General features: G+C 39.9%; 1 protein-coding gene across 1 annotated transcript in view; it reads left to right on the plus strand.

Annotated features, from left to right (window-relative positions):
• LOC112103209 overlaps positions 1 to 9028 on the plus strand; it is a 49623-nt gene extending 40595 nt beyond the window's left edge. The window contains exons 10-11 of the mRNA XM_024194848.3: positions 459 to 576; positions 8631 to 9028. Of these exons, the coding sequence (XP_024050616.2) occupies positions 459 to 576; positions 8631 to 8826 (314 nt within the window). The 3' untranslated portion in view covers positions 8827 to 9028. The remainder of the gene's footprint in view (positions 1 to 458; positions 577 to 8630) is intronic.
• The last annotated feature ends 4212 nt before the right edge of the window (positions 9029 to 13240 follow it).

Below are 13240 nucleotides of genomic sequence, written 5' to 3' on the forward strand. Positions count from 1 at the left end.
ACACATGTTCACATCCACACAAACACCTGATTAGATAACATAGAGAGGTTATAAATTAAGCAGAATAACTTGTTCCAGGCAGTTACTTGTATGTGTTATTATAAAAAGTATATGCGTGTTTGTGCATATGTTTATATTTATGGGATACTGCCAAATATTTTGACTATATCGCTGTAATATCTATTTTTGTAGTTCTAAAATCTGCAGTCTGTTTTATTGCTGCTGTTTCTTCATTTTCTCTTCAATCCTCCAGCTGTTAATGCAAAAATATTAGATGGAAAATATTATATTAGGAAAAATATAGATGTAGGGGTTTTCTATATTGTAATTCCTTCATGTTACTTGCCAAACATCAAGGGAAAGGGCAGCTAGTTCGTCTGTCCATGTTGTGATTTTTAGCCTCCCTGTGCATATTAATACGTGAAGAATCAATATTTCGTATTTCTGAATTATTCTAGTGCCTCACCCGCAGAAGCAGTTAGCATACAACGCCTCAAAAGCTGGGGTCGTAAAATTAACACAGACATTAGGAACTGAATGGATTGACAGGGGAGTAAGAGTCAACTGCATTTCCCCGTAAGTAAAATGTAGTCTCATTTTATAAATTACAGAAAAAATGAAATGTTATAAGAAGTGTTCACTGCTCAAATTAAGAAAATCTAGGAAAACAAAGTTGCTAATTAGCAGGTGGATTGCATCCCTTTTTATTTCGTCTTCTGCTTAACAAAGGTTTAATCAGTATAACCAAAGTGTACTCCATGGCTGTGTATATTGAAGGATTTGAGAAAAGGTTTTAGCATTTGATAATAGGTTTTCCAATAACATGAAGGGTAATTTTTAGCATTTCTCTTCCAGATGAAATATTTCCTTAGTTCTGTCCAAGCCTTCTGTGGTTAAAGAAAAGACTTTTGACATTTAATAGACAATGCTTCTCCTTTTTTTCTTTTTTCTTTCACTTCAGACAAATATACTGGCACATTAAAAGCCATATTGTAGTGCTGTAATTGAGACACTGTTTAGCTCTGGCAATTACAGGATTTCTAGGTGTAATTTTGTCAAAAAATATTCATTACAAGTTACATTTTACCTAATTTTTGAAATCTTAAAGATGTCTGGGTTTTTTGAGTTATGTTGTTTATTTGGTTTTTTTATAATAGCATGAAGCAAAGTTTTTTTGCCTCACACACTTTCTTCCTCTCTCTCTCGCTCTCTCTCACCCACACACTCTTTATTACACAATTTTCAGTACAAGTTACTACTGAGCAAAAACTCAAGTGGATGGCATTATTTGGGAGCGGTCAAATTCCATAGACCACTGAAGTCAATCAGAGTAAGAAGCACAGGATTTTAACCCAGAAGTTTAACTAACTGTAATAATGAAAATATGATATACATGAAATTAAGAAAAACAAGTTAAATATTTTCATCCATAAAGTGGAGAAAAATATCACAGAACTCAATTGCAAATATCTTAATTTTGATTCTTGGTCTGGTCTCTACTTTTGTATGCTGACTCTATTTATTATTATTATTTATTATTATTTATTACTACTACTAATAATTTGTGATTCCATCCTTAGCTCATTGCAATCCACAGATTACTTAAATAACATCCTGTTTCTGAACTTGGATTTACTCACACCAATACCAACAGCTCAACATTGCTGATCCAGTGTCTAGGTCTAGTGACTCTAGCTTCCAGGGCCAGGAAGATTGAATGAAGTTAACAAAGCTGCAGTGAGAACTGGCAAGGCAGAGCTAGTGTTAACAATAGAGGTAGGAAGCAGAGAGGCTTTTAGCTGCAATGAATTAATTTTTATATATAGGTTGGAGCTCCTGGGGCCCACCAGAATCAGAAAATATTGGTCATGTTTCAATATACTTTCTGGCTTAGAAATATATTGGTACCCTTTATTACTATAGCTGGAATATTAGTGTCACATTCAGAGTAACCGTGGTTAAAGAGGCACTTAAGTTATAAGCACCTAGTTTTCAGGTGTTTAAAACTTCCTGCAGGAGAAATTTCAGGCCAACGGGTAGTTTTTTGAGGAATATATATATATATAAACAACATTTTTGCAGAGAGTTTAGTAAAACGTCATGTTAGCTGTGAGTTGTCTGAAAATGGAGAAAAGGTATATTGATGCTTGGAAAGGAAAAATCCATTCAGAGGCTTTTCTTTTTCTATCATTCACCAAAACTGGGCTTAATTTTAATAATTCTTACTCATCCTAGACTTTGGTCCCACACCTGGATCTTTCTCTATGTGAGAATCCCATTGTAATAAGGGGGACTTTTGTTCATTGAAGACTTGCCAATGCTCAGTGAGGAAAAGAGCTTTTGCTATACCCGAGGAACCCTGGTGAAGACATACTAGTTATGAATATTTGATAATCACATATGATCTCACTGGAAGCCCACTCAAATCAACAGGAGTTTTTCCATTATGTTCAATGGGGTTCGGATCAGGCTTATATTGTCCATGATTTTCTTGGATTATTATTAACAATGTACCAAGAAGCTCTTGATACATACATGCTGGCACTTGCATGTACTTAAAACATTGCATGTTGAACTCAAATATACTTGTGTTCATTTCAATGACTGGATATTCAAATTCATTTGTCCGCTGACGTGGAAATGTGGAATACACATTTCAGTCTCATTCTGTACATTAAAGAAAGGTTTTGGCCTGGCCAGAGATATGATCACACAATCCGCATGAGTCAAATCTTCCAGTCCTGGCTCACAATCTGATTTTGCAAGGTGCTGGGCATCTCCAGCTCCCATTGCACTTATTTTGCTCAGCACCTCACAATTTCAGGCCCTGTTCCTTCCTTTCTAGGGCAATGGGCCCATTGACGTTGCTGAATGCTTTGCTGGGTGGAAGAGTGAGGGTCTGGCCCAGTTTCACAGATCTACCTGAATGCTGAAGTGAACCTGGGATATAGACTTTATTATAACATGCAACTATTTCAATAAAAGAACCCACGGAGCCCCAGAAGTGTGCACAGAGGCCTCAGTTCAGCAAAGCTCTTAAGATCGTACTTTATTTTAAGATGGCCAAGTATTCCTGCTGAAGTCAATGGAACTGCCTGATGCTTACAGGGAAGTGTTTGGGTCCCACTTCAGGAAAGCTTGTAAGCACAAACTTGAGTCCATCCTTCTTCCTGAACAGGGATGTGTTCTGGAATCGGGGACATGCTGAAGTGCTTTGTTGGATCCTGGCTATAGCAGTGTCCTTATATCTCCACATAGTCACATCGGACCTCGAACGTTCTTTCAACATGCAAACATTTGCGCTTTTTTCTTTTTTGTCTCTTCCTTTCTTGTCAGCTTTCATCAACTTATTTTTGTAAATGAGTGTATAAAACGTAGGCATAGCAGCAATGCATAAAACGTACCAGTGCATAAAATGTTATGGCAGGGCTTTTAGCATAATTTATTGAATTTATGAATTCTCTTGCTGACCAGGCCTCACATTTTAGATAGTTCACTAGTACAGCCGCTTTCTTTTTGGGAGGGATACTGAGGATGGGGGGAGTTGGAGAGTGAGTAAGAGAGAAGTTCATTCCTAGCTTGTAGACTCACGAGGCAAATTTTCTTTGGATCCAACCCAGATCACAAATAGCCAATGCGTAGTGTTAAAAACCTATCAGCCCTTTACGTTGCATGCCAGAATCTTATGACTATATTAGACTTTGCTCTCAAGTGATATTACTAACATAGGGCCTTATCCTGAAACCATTGAAATCAGTGACAAAATTCCTATGATCACCAGTAGATCTGTCCCAAACACTACAAAATGAGGAAAAAAATAAAAATAAAACCCCACATTAAATTAACCCATCTTCATCAAGAACAGTATACACAACATACAATGCCTAATAGCTGCTGAACTGGAAAGATAAGTGTTAACGTCCCATGAGAATCAAATATTGTGTGGTGATTGATTTTTGCAGCTAAATTGCTAATTATGTAAAGTTAAATGAATCATATGCTTAAAATTTACTGCTTATTTTAGTGCCAAGAACTGGCATTGATGCTATATGAAGGTGATGAAAATTGGAGCATTCCATGGTTGGGAAATTGCAAAATATTTCAAGAGAAACTTTTAGTAACGCCTTGTGTCTCAAATGCCTCCTAATTGGTCACATTGCATGCTGGGCTAGATTCACCCTGTCTTGTGCCACTTTTAATTTCTGCCCAGGAAGCCCAATTAGAGGAGGGTTGAAGCAGCATTAAATGCTTGCAACTTCTCATTTGAGGGTCTATGGGAGAACAGCACAGCCTCAAAACTGGACAAAGCTGGCAGGTGAGAAGGCAAGACGAGAATGAGAAATGGATGCAATGATTCAGTTGGGTAGTAACCAGTGAGGATTATATACAGTCCAGGTAACAACTTACAGCTGCCCTCTTGCAGCTGAAACCCTGAGGGACGGCAGGGATGAATTCTGTCTGGGACAGTGCCCCCTACTTAATCAAGCTGCCTTGACAATGTTAGTACAGGCATTAATACAACAATCAATAATATATGACATTTTCTATTTAACGAGTGATAGAAAATACTGCATATATGCAGCGTGGCTGAGTCGATATTGTAAGAGAACCTTTGCTTTCTTGGGAGGTCCTGTATTTTGCGTGCTTGATTTTGCAAATTTTGGATTGCATTAATACTTTTTCCCCCAAAAACATTTCATTCCAGTTTGTTCTTAAAGGGGGAGAGCTTCAGACTGGTGCTCTATTTGGTTAGGGCGGTTTGTGCTGGAGCTTGAACAGCAGCTGTGGTCAAACCTGGGTTATCCGAACCCTCGTGAACCAAAATTCTCAGTCATCTGGGGGTCAGATGTGTCCCCTGAAGTTTGATTTGAAGCCCACATCCTGCAGAGCTTCTGATTTGCATAGCAACACAGTAGGCCAGGCCTGTAAGCCTGCGCTAATCAGCTGTGCTAATCAGTGCTCTCACTGGCTTGCTCATATAACACCCTCTCTTGTCTTACCCCTGCAGACCTTGTCAGCAACTTCAATAGAAGCTAACTGGCCTGAGTTTCCAAACAACACAGGTTCCACATGCAACTAACACCATCTCTATGCATAGCTATTTGACCTCCTTGACTAATAAGCTCTGCTTCACCAGCAGAATGTGTCCGCTCCTTGCTCTGTGGGGATTCCAAGGTGCTACAAGCTCCTTAACCTGGACCCCATACAAGCGCCATCACCCATGGTTACAGGGATATTAAGCTTCTCAAGTGTATGATCTCCTGCTTCATCTGCAGTCCAGGGCGCTACAGAGCTTGTCATGTTATTGGATAGGTGCATGGAGTAGGAAGGAGGCACCATGTGCAATGAAAGAGAGGGCGAGCTACTGTCTAGACTAGAGGCAGCTATAAGATGCTCAGTATCTAGAGTTGGTCTGAAAGGAGTATAGGAGGTGGTGAAGCAAATCAAAATTTCCTCATGTGCCCCAATTATGGAGGGTCTGCAAACCATTGCTAGGGGAGTTCACACACCGAACCAGTGTTAGACTGCAGCACAGGAAAGAGCTAAGCACCACGATATCACCCAAAGGCGTCCCAATTAAGCAGCATTACTATCCCCATTAAGCAACAGTCATTGCTGTTAAGTATCTTTGGATTTAAACGTAATTCCTCGAGAGAGGTCCCAATTAAGTGGATCTCCTGATTAAACATTTTCTGATTAAGTGGAGTGTACTTAACTCGTTCAAATTAATAACTCATCTGAAAGAAATCAAGTTACACTCAGAGGGAAGGTTCCCCCCCGCCCCCCTCATATGGGGATTGAACACACATAATTCCAGTTAAGTAATTTTTTCCCCACTCTCTCTCTCTCATTGTGGAGATGCTTTAGGCAATTGTATTTTGTTTTTTACTGTCTCAAATTGCCCTATGCATCAACAATGGAATACTGATGTTCATGTCTAACCTTAAGGAACCAGCAGTTTGATAAAACATTGACATGCAACAGAAAGTACTGATTGGCTCCGCACTGCATACTAGATGAGGTAGGGAATGAATGCATTGGCACTTGTCTTTGCTGGAACTGGTTAGAAGCCAACTAAAATCTGCCTAAAAGGGTTCTACAACATTAAATTGCCCAACTTGGCACCAAGCCTTTCCCAGAAGATGTGTACTATCAATGACATGCTTAATATTTATAGTATCATCAGTATGTGTGTTTGCAACTTTACGTTGTGTGCTACATCTTTTTCTCTTTATAAAAATTGCCTGGGATATTTTTTTTTCATCAGACCTTTTACTCTTGAAACAAAATTAAAGGAAGGGCAGCTGAAGGCACTGGTTCAATGATTTATAGTTTGTTCTGACTATATTTAGTCTCCATGTTATCTGTTTGAAGTTGGTTGATGAATATATATATATATTATTATATATAATATTATTTTTCTTAAGCTGTATTATTTTTACATTATATTGGAGTGATATATTATTTTTGTTAATCTGGGTCCTCCTCTTAGTAAAACAAAACCCTCATTTAAAAATGCTAGCTTTTGCTAGTTAGGGTATCAAAACTCTATAGAGACATGGAAACCTAGAACCAGATCCTGCAAATGTTTGCCAGCAGATATAGTGCTTGATGTAAATTCAGAGTAACTCTATTGAATTCAGTGGATATATACCAGTGTAAAACTGGTGTAAGTGAGAGGAGGATTAGGACCATAGCTTTCACTTCTGCAATTAAAACTCTGGTTTTCTCTCCAGAAAACCAGTGCTAAACAGGTGGGAGGAAGACTGTACTTAGGAGAAATAAGTAGACTGTCTACAAGTTATACTGGAATTTATTCTATTTTATTACTTTGTGAGAGCTCAATCAATTTGCCCTAGCTCAGCATTTCTGAATAGTTATGGTTTTCATTGACAATTACAAGCAAAAATAAAGCTGGTATTTAAAGTGTGTCCTATTACTGAAAATGGAAATTTGGAGGGTATTCTGAATTACTTCCACCTAGTAACGTGGTAAATCGAAGATTTCAGACTTCATTTAAAACAAAAGGTAAATCACGTACCCAGAATCCAGTGTGTTTCTCAAACCTATTTCCTTGGAAGTATAAATTGGGATGATGATGAAGTTTCAGAACAAAACGGTATTTTTATACTTTGTTCATTTCATATTTATCACTAGCTTGTTTGCTAATTTTCATTTGCAAGAGGCAATTCTTCCAGCTAACTGGGTGCCTCAATGGGCCACTGATTTCTTTGAAGTGACAGTCTGTAAATATGCATAAAAAAGAGATGCAATTAGCGTGTGTGGTTCAGTGCAGCCTGATTTCATTGGCAAGTTTACCCACAGTGTTGATAAGCTACATTATCTAGAAAATTGGCCGCTGAAAAACAGCACCTCTGATTGCCAGCAAAGGTTCCAGATAACAGGGTGCTGAAGAGAAATATAATTGAGGTTGAATATGTTAACCAAGGTGTCACATGCTCCTTAGAAGCGCTAATTTATCAGCATGTTGGAATTTTTATTAACATTTGGAATGCATTTCTACCACACTAATGAAGTGGAATTGGCAGTTCAGGTTTTAGTTATTGTCATTTCTGAGAAGTTAAATGTAATTTCTCGTTAGACACAGTTATGTAAATATATTTGTTCAGGGACTGAAAAAATTATACATTTCACAAAATACAAATATGTTGTGAAGGAGGAGTATGACAAATCAGCGCTAGTTAAAGTCGTCAAAGCCAGCCAAATATTAGTACTGTAATGTGCAGTCTACAGTTTCCACTCATTTTTAGGGCATGTGAGGGAAATGAACTTAGCAGAGTTTTAATGCATTCTGAAGTTGGCTCGTTAGTGTGAAACAATCCCAGCTTAGTACACGTTTTGTAACTGGTCGTGTTATTTATTTAATGGGGGTTTATACTTGGCATAGTTTGCTTAATTTTTTTCCTTTCCCTGCCCCCTTTTCATCTTAAAGTGAATTTAGTGCTGTGAAAGGTGCTGCTGGATTTTGTTTTCAGTATTTTGGCATATGGAAACTTGGACTGTTTTCAGTTTCTGAACTGTATGCAAACATGTTGTGTAACATTAGGCTGTGCATTGATGAAAAAGAAATTGGTAAATGGAACACATTTCCAAAATGCAGAGACAGACTGGTTGCGCACATTTTGTTTCTATGACACGTTTGTTTTCTATAGGAAAATGTAAAGTGAGTATTATGGTAAGTAACCTAAGATAATGGGGCACCTATGTTAGCCAATGATACAAACTATGAGTCCTCTCTTTAAGAGTAAACCACTAAGTCGATTTATCAACAGTGACAGACAGCAAAGGACAACCATGATTGAAGTTTGTGTTTGTAACTCCTTAGCAGAGCTACATGCTGTCTAACATTGGCAGGGGCGCTGGAACAATTTGGATCGTGGGGGTATTGAACCAAACTGTAAACCCTGTATATAATGGAAACTGCTTCAAGCTAGGGGGTGCAGCAGCGCAACCGGCACCACTAGATCCATCACCTATGAAAGTTGGGAGCTTACTTTATTATTTCATGGTTTTCTTTTCTAAGTGGCATTTTGTATTCCCATCACGACTTGTTTTATAGTTATAAGTGCTACGTCTGAAAAATGTAACTGTGTGTGTGTTATTTATAGGGGAATTGTAGACACGCTGCTCATCCATTCTGAAGAGCTGAAGCCTCTGGTACAGCGCTGGCTAACCGATATCCCTGCTGGGAAGCTGGCCCAAGTGACAGACCTGCAGGCGGCTGTAGTATACCTGGCATCTGAAGCTTCAGATTACATGACAGGCCACAATTTGGCCATAGAGGGTGGTCAAAGCTTGTGGTAGAAAAGAACTGAGCATCTTTCTTCTTTGTAGCACTTCTAATGCATGAGCACAAGAGTGGGAAGTAGACAGGAAAGAATCCTGATTCTCACCATAGTCTACAAGCCAAGATGCTCCCAGATGCGCCCAGAGAATTCTGAGTTCATCACAAAATTGGGTTCCTTACATGTAAATAAAATAAAATAAAAATATATCTTTTCAAAAGTTTGTGCATAAAACACTTCTGAAAACAGTGCTGATTTTGGCCCTTATGGTATAAATAACCACCTAGAACAAAATTATTGCTTCCTTGTTTAAAATGTTGTTTGAAGACCTGTCTACTGCATTTAATCTCTGTGAAGTTAGTACTTATAAGAGTATATGTAAGTTTACTACAGGTAAGGCCTCAGCTGGTATTTAGTTTAACAGGGGAACATTTTTTTTAAAGCAAACATTATTAGTTGGTCTGTGCTGCATGCTTTTCTTTGGGTGTTTTTTATTTATGTTGTATCAGTGACATCTGTGATTTTTTTTTAACCCCCCCCCCCCATGTTAAATGTGACCTCACAAAATAAATTGATTGCATTTGATCCTGAATGTTGCCATTTTATATTTACTGGTGTATTTTTCATAGTATTTTTATATACACACACACATTCTCTCACACACATATACACTTCTCTGCCAGAAAAGTATACATTTAACAGAGAATTATGTTTAGCAAATATAATGGCTCTGATCCAAAGTCCATTGAAGTGAAGGGGACCATTCATATGCTTAAGTTAAGCATATGCACTATTGGGCTTTTTTTTCCCTTTGGCAGGCAAAGGTGAGCCAAAGTTTTACTTAAACTTTTTTTTGTTTCTGTAAAATTCCTAAGAACTGCTAGTTCTCTGACGTGACTCAGTAATAATTCCAATGATTAATGCAGTTACATCAGTGGAAAAACCTATATGGGCAATAGAATCGGGCTCATTGTTTAGAGACAGTAAAGTATGGCACAATAATAATGACAGTACTCTGCATTTATATTGTCTCCCATTTGAGGACTTTTAAGCCTAGCTTGTGTGATTAAAGAAAATTTATTTGCAAGAATTCACTTGCAAATCCTTGTCATTTGTTTTCCATTTGGCAGCCATATGTTACTATAACATAAATAATTGCGGATGGATGTCATTACTTTTATTAGTACTACACGTCCACACGCTGGTTACCCGTTATTGTGGTGAATTGCTATAATTGTTTCAGACTTGACATTCAACATCATGCTGTTAGCTATGCATTTCGCTAACGTACTGTCGTCCTACTGGATAAATTGTAAGAAGATACCTGTCTTCATTAAGGTTTCTATAAGACCATTGATACTTAATAAATATTTCATGTTTCATGTAGATTCATTTTTCCGGAGAGTAGTGTTGTTAAGACTAGAGCTTGTTGGCTTGGAAAACTTGCCTCGTGTGCAGGATCTAATTTATTGACAATGCTCGGCAAACTCATAAGCTTCTGGAAAGCTTAATTATGGGAGAAATTATCAAGCAAAACAAGGACTTAAACATTTTATTATTTTTCTGAGGTCACAGACTCTTGTCTTTCTATTAGCTCCCACACTTGCCTCATTCTGTGTCACTTTCTGGAGGGCTTCGTGCGATTCTCACATCTCTCTGGCTGGCTTTTCATCCCAAGGTGCACACATTGGTGAACTCATCAGGAGCGATTCCAAATAATCCTAGAGGGGCTTGTATATCATGGCTTGGGCCTCTGGTGAACAGTTTGTTGCAGCTCCTACTTAAAGGGTAAAATAGCAAACGTCAGCTAATCTGAAGCACAAATCACAGTCGCCACTGGCGCTGTAATTGAGCTCCTTGATTTCAGTCTCAGCAGACAGACCAAGGACTGAGTAAGCCGTGAAGCTGAACTAACCTTTCATGTCTAGAGATGGTCACTCCAGGTTAACATGGAAGCACGTTGGTAGATTATTATGGGAAGCCTGAATTTCAGCTGCCTTGGCTTTATCTGTTCTGGGGAGAGGAGGTTTCAGAACAAGATGGATACTCAGGGAATTTTCACAAGCTACACATTCACTTTAAAAACAAAACAAAAACCCAGACAACCAAAATGAGAGGCTGCATTTTTCAAAATCCAAACTCTCCCTTAATTAATGAGCTTCAGCTATTTGGATCCAGAGCCTGTCTCCCTCCAGTCTATTATCCTCCATGTTCTCCTTTTGAATGTGTGGGGAAGGGCAAGGAGGAGAGAGGTAGGGCATTTAGAATCATAGAAGATTAGGGTTGGAAGAGACCTCAGGAGGTCATCTAGTCCAACCCCCTGCTCAAGGCAGGACCAACCCCAACTAAATCATCCCAGCCAGGACTTTGTCAAGCTGGGCCTTAAAAACCTCTAAGGATGGAGATTCCACCACCTCCCTAGGTAACCCATTCCAGTGCTTCACCACCCTCCTAGTGAAATAGTGTTTCCTAATATCCAACCTAGACCTCTCCCACTGCAACTTGAGACCATTGCTCCTTATTCTGTCATCTGCCACCACTGAGAACAGCCAAGCTCCATCCTCTTTGGAACCCCCCCTTCAGGTAGTTAAAGGCTGCTATCAAATCTCCCCTCACTCTTCTCTTCTGCAGACTAAACAAGCCCAGTTCCCTCAGCCTCTCCTCGTAAGTCATGTCCCCCTGATCATTTTTGTTGCCCTCTGCTGGACTCTCTCCAATTTGTCCACATCCTTTCTGTAGTGGAGAGCTCAAAACTGGATGCAATACTCCAGATGTGGCCTCACCAGTGCCGAATAGAGGGGAATAATCACTTCTCTCGATCGGCTGGCAATGCTCCTACTAATGCAGCCCAATATGCCATTGGCCTTCTTGGCAATAAGGGCACACTGCTGACTCATATCCAGCTTCTCATCCACTGTAATCCCCAGGCCATTTTCTGCAGAACTGCTGCTTAGCCAGTCGGTTGGTTCCCAGCCTGTAGCAGTGCATGGGATTCTTCCGTCCTAAGTGCAGGACTCTGCACTTGTCCTTTTTGAACCTCGTCAGATTTCTTTTGGCCCAATCCTCCAATTTGTCTAGGTCACTCTGGACCCCATCCCTACCCTCCAGCGTATCTACCTCTCCCCCCAGCTTAGTGTCATCTGCAAACTTGCTGAGGGTGCAATCCATCCCATCATCCAGCTAATTAATAAAGATGTTGAACAAAACCAGCCCCAGGACTGATCCCTGGGGTACTCCACTTGATACCGGCTGCCAACTAGACCTCGAGCCATTGATCACTATCCTTTGAGCCTGACAATCTAGCCACCTTTTTATTTACTTTATAGTCCATTCATCCAATTCATATTTCTTTAACTTTCTGGCAAGAATACTGTGGGAGACTGTATCAAAAGCTTTGCTAAAGTCAAGATATATCACGTCCACTGCTTTCCCCATATCCACAGAGCCAGTTCTCTCATCATAGAAGGCAATCAGGTTGGTCAGGCATGACTTGCTCTCTGTGAATCCATGTTGATGTTCCTGATCACCTTCCTCTCCTCCAAGTGCTTCAAAATGGTTTCCTTGAGGACCTGCTCCATGATTTTTCCAGGGACTGAGGTGAGGCTAACCGGTCTGTAGTTCCTCGGGTTCTCCTTCTTCCATTTTTTAAAGATGGGCACTATATTTGCCTTTTTTCAATCGTCCGGGACCTCCCCCGATCGCTACGAGTTTTCAAAGATAATGGCCAATGGCTCTGCAATCACATCAGCCAACTCCCTCAGCAACCTTGGATGCGTTAGATCTGGACCCATAGACTTGTGCATGTCCAGCATTTATCTGAATTTGTTTTGGAAGTCTGGATTTTGAGCCTTGTAGGACCTAGGAAGGCCCACTTGTGTCGCTTCCCCAGAGAGCTCTATAGGATCAATGAAAGGTGTTCCTGTTTGATTGGCTATCAGTCTACAACTCAGCTTTATAGACTCCAATCAGTACAGCTTGCTGGTCTCAGGTTATCTCCAGCTCATGCCTGCTAAAGAAATGTCCTCTCTCCCCCTTTGTCCCCAGTAGCCTGTGGAGACTAGGGTCTCTAGCTTACCTTATGATCAACACCAGTTTTCAGGCTAGGTAGTTGTACCCAGGGTGTGAGATCTCTCTAGGGTTTTTGTTGCCTGCAGGACAAATAGAGGGGAATTTTAGATCATCTGGGTCTTTAGGTGATTAATTGGGCCTTTTAAGTAGAATTCTTCCTGAGGGTGTTTTCCCAGGATCTCCAATTTGTTCCCAGAGGACAATGGTCTATTACTGCCTTTTGAAAGGGACACTAATAAAGCCCAGCCCAGCTCAGAGGCTTGCTGTTGAGTGGGACAGTAATGGTTCCCCCAGAGCAATCCCTCTCCAGAGGTCGTTAGGGAAGTATCTTCTCACTGGGATTTATCCACTCTAGAGGATTGGTT

This window comes from Terrapene carolina, unplaced genomic scaffold, assembly GCF_002925995.2.
Source record: "Terrapene carolina triunguis isolate 2854851 unplaced genomic scaffold, T_m_triunguis-2.0 Scaffold89, whole genome shotgun sequence".
In the NCBI taxonomy this organism is placed as follows: Eukaryota; Metazoa; Chordata; order Testudines; family Emydidae; genus Terrapene; species Terrapene triunguis.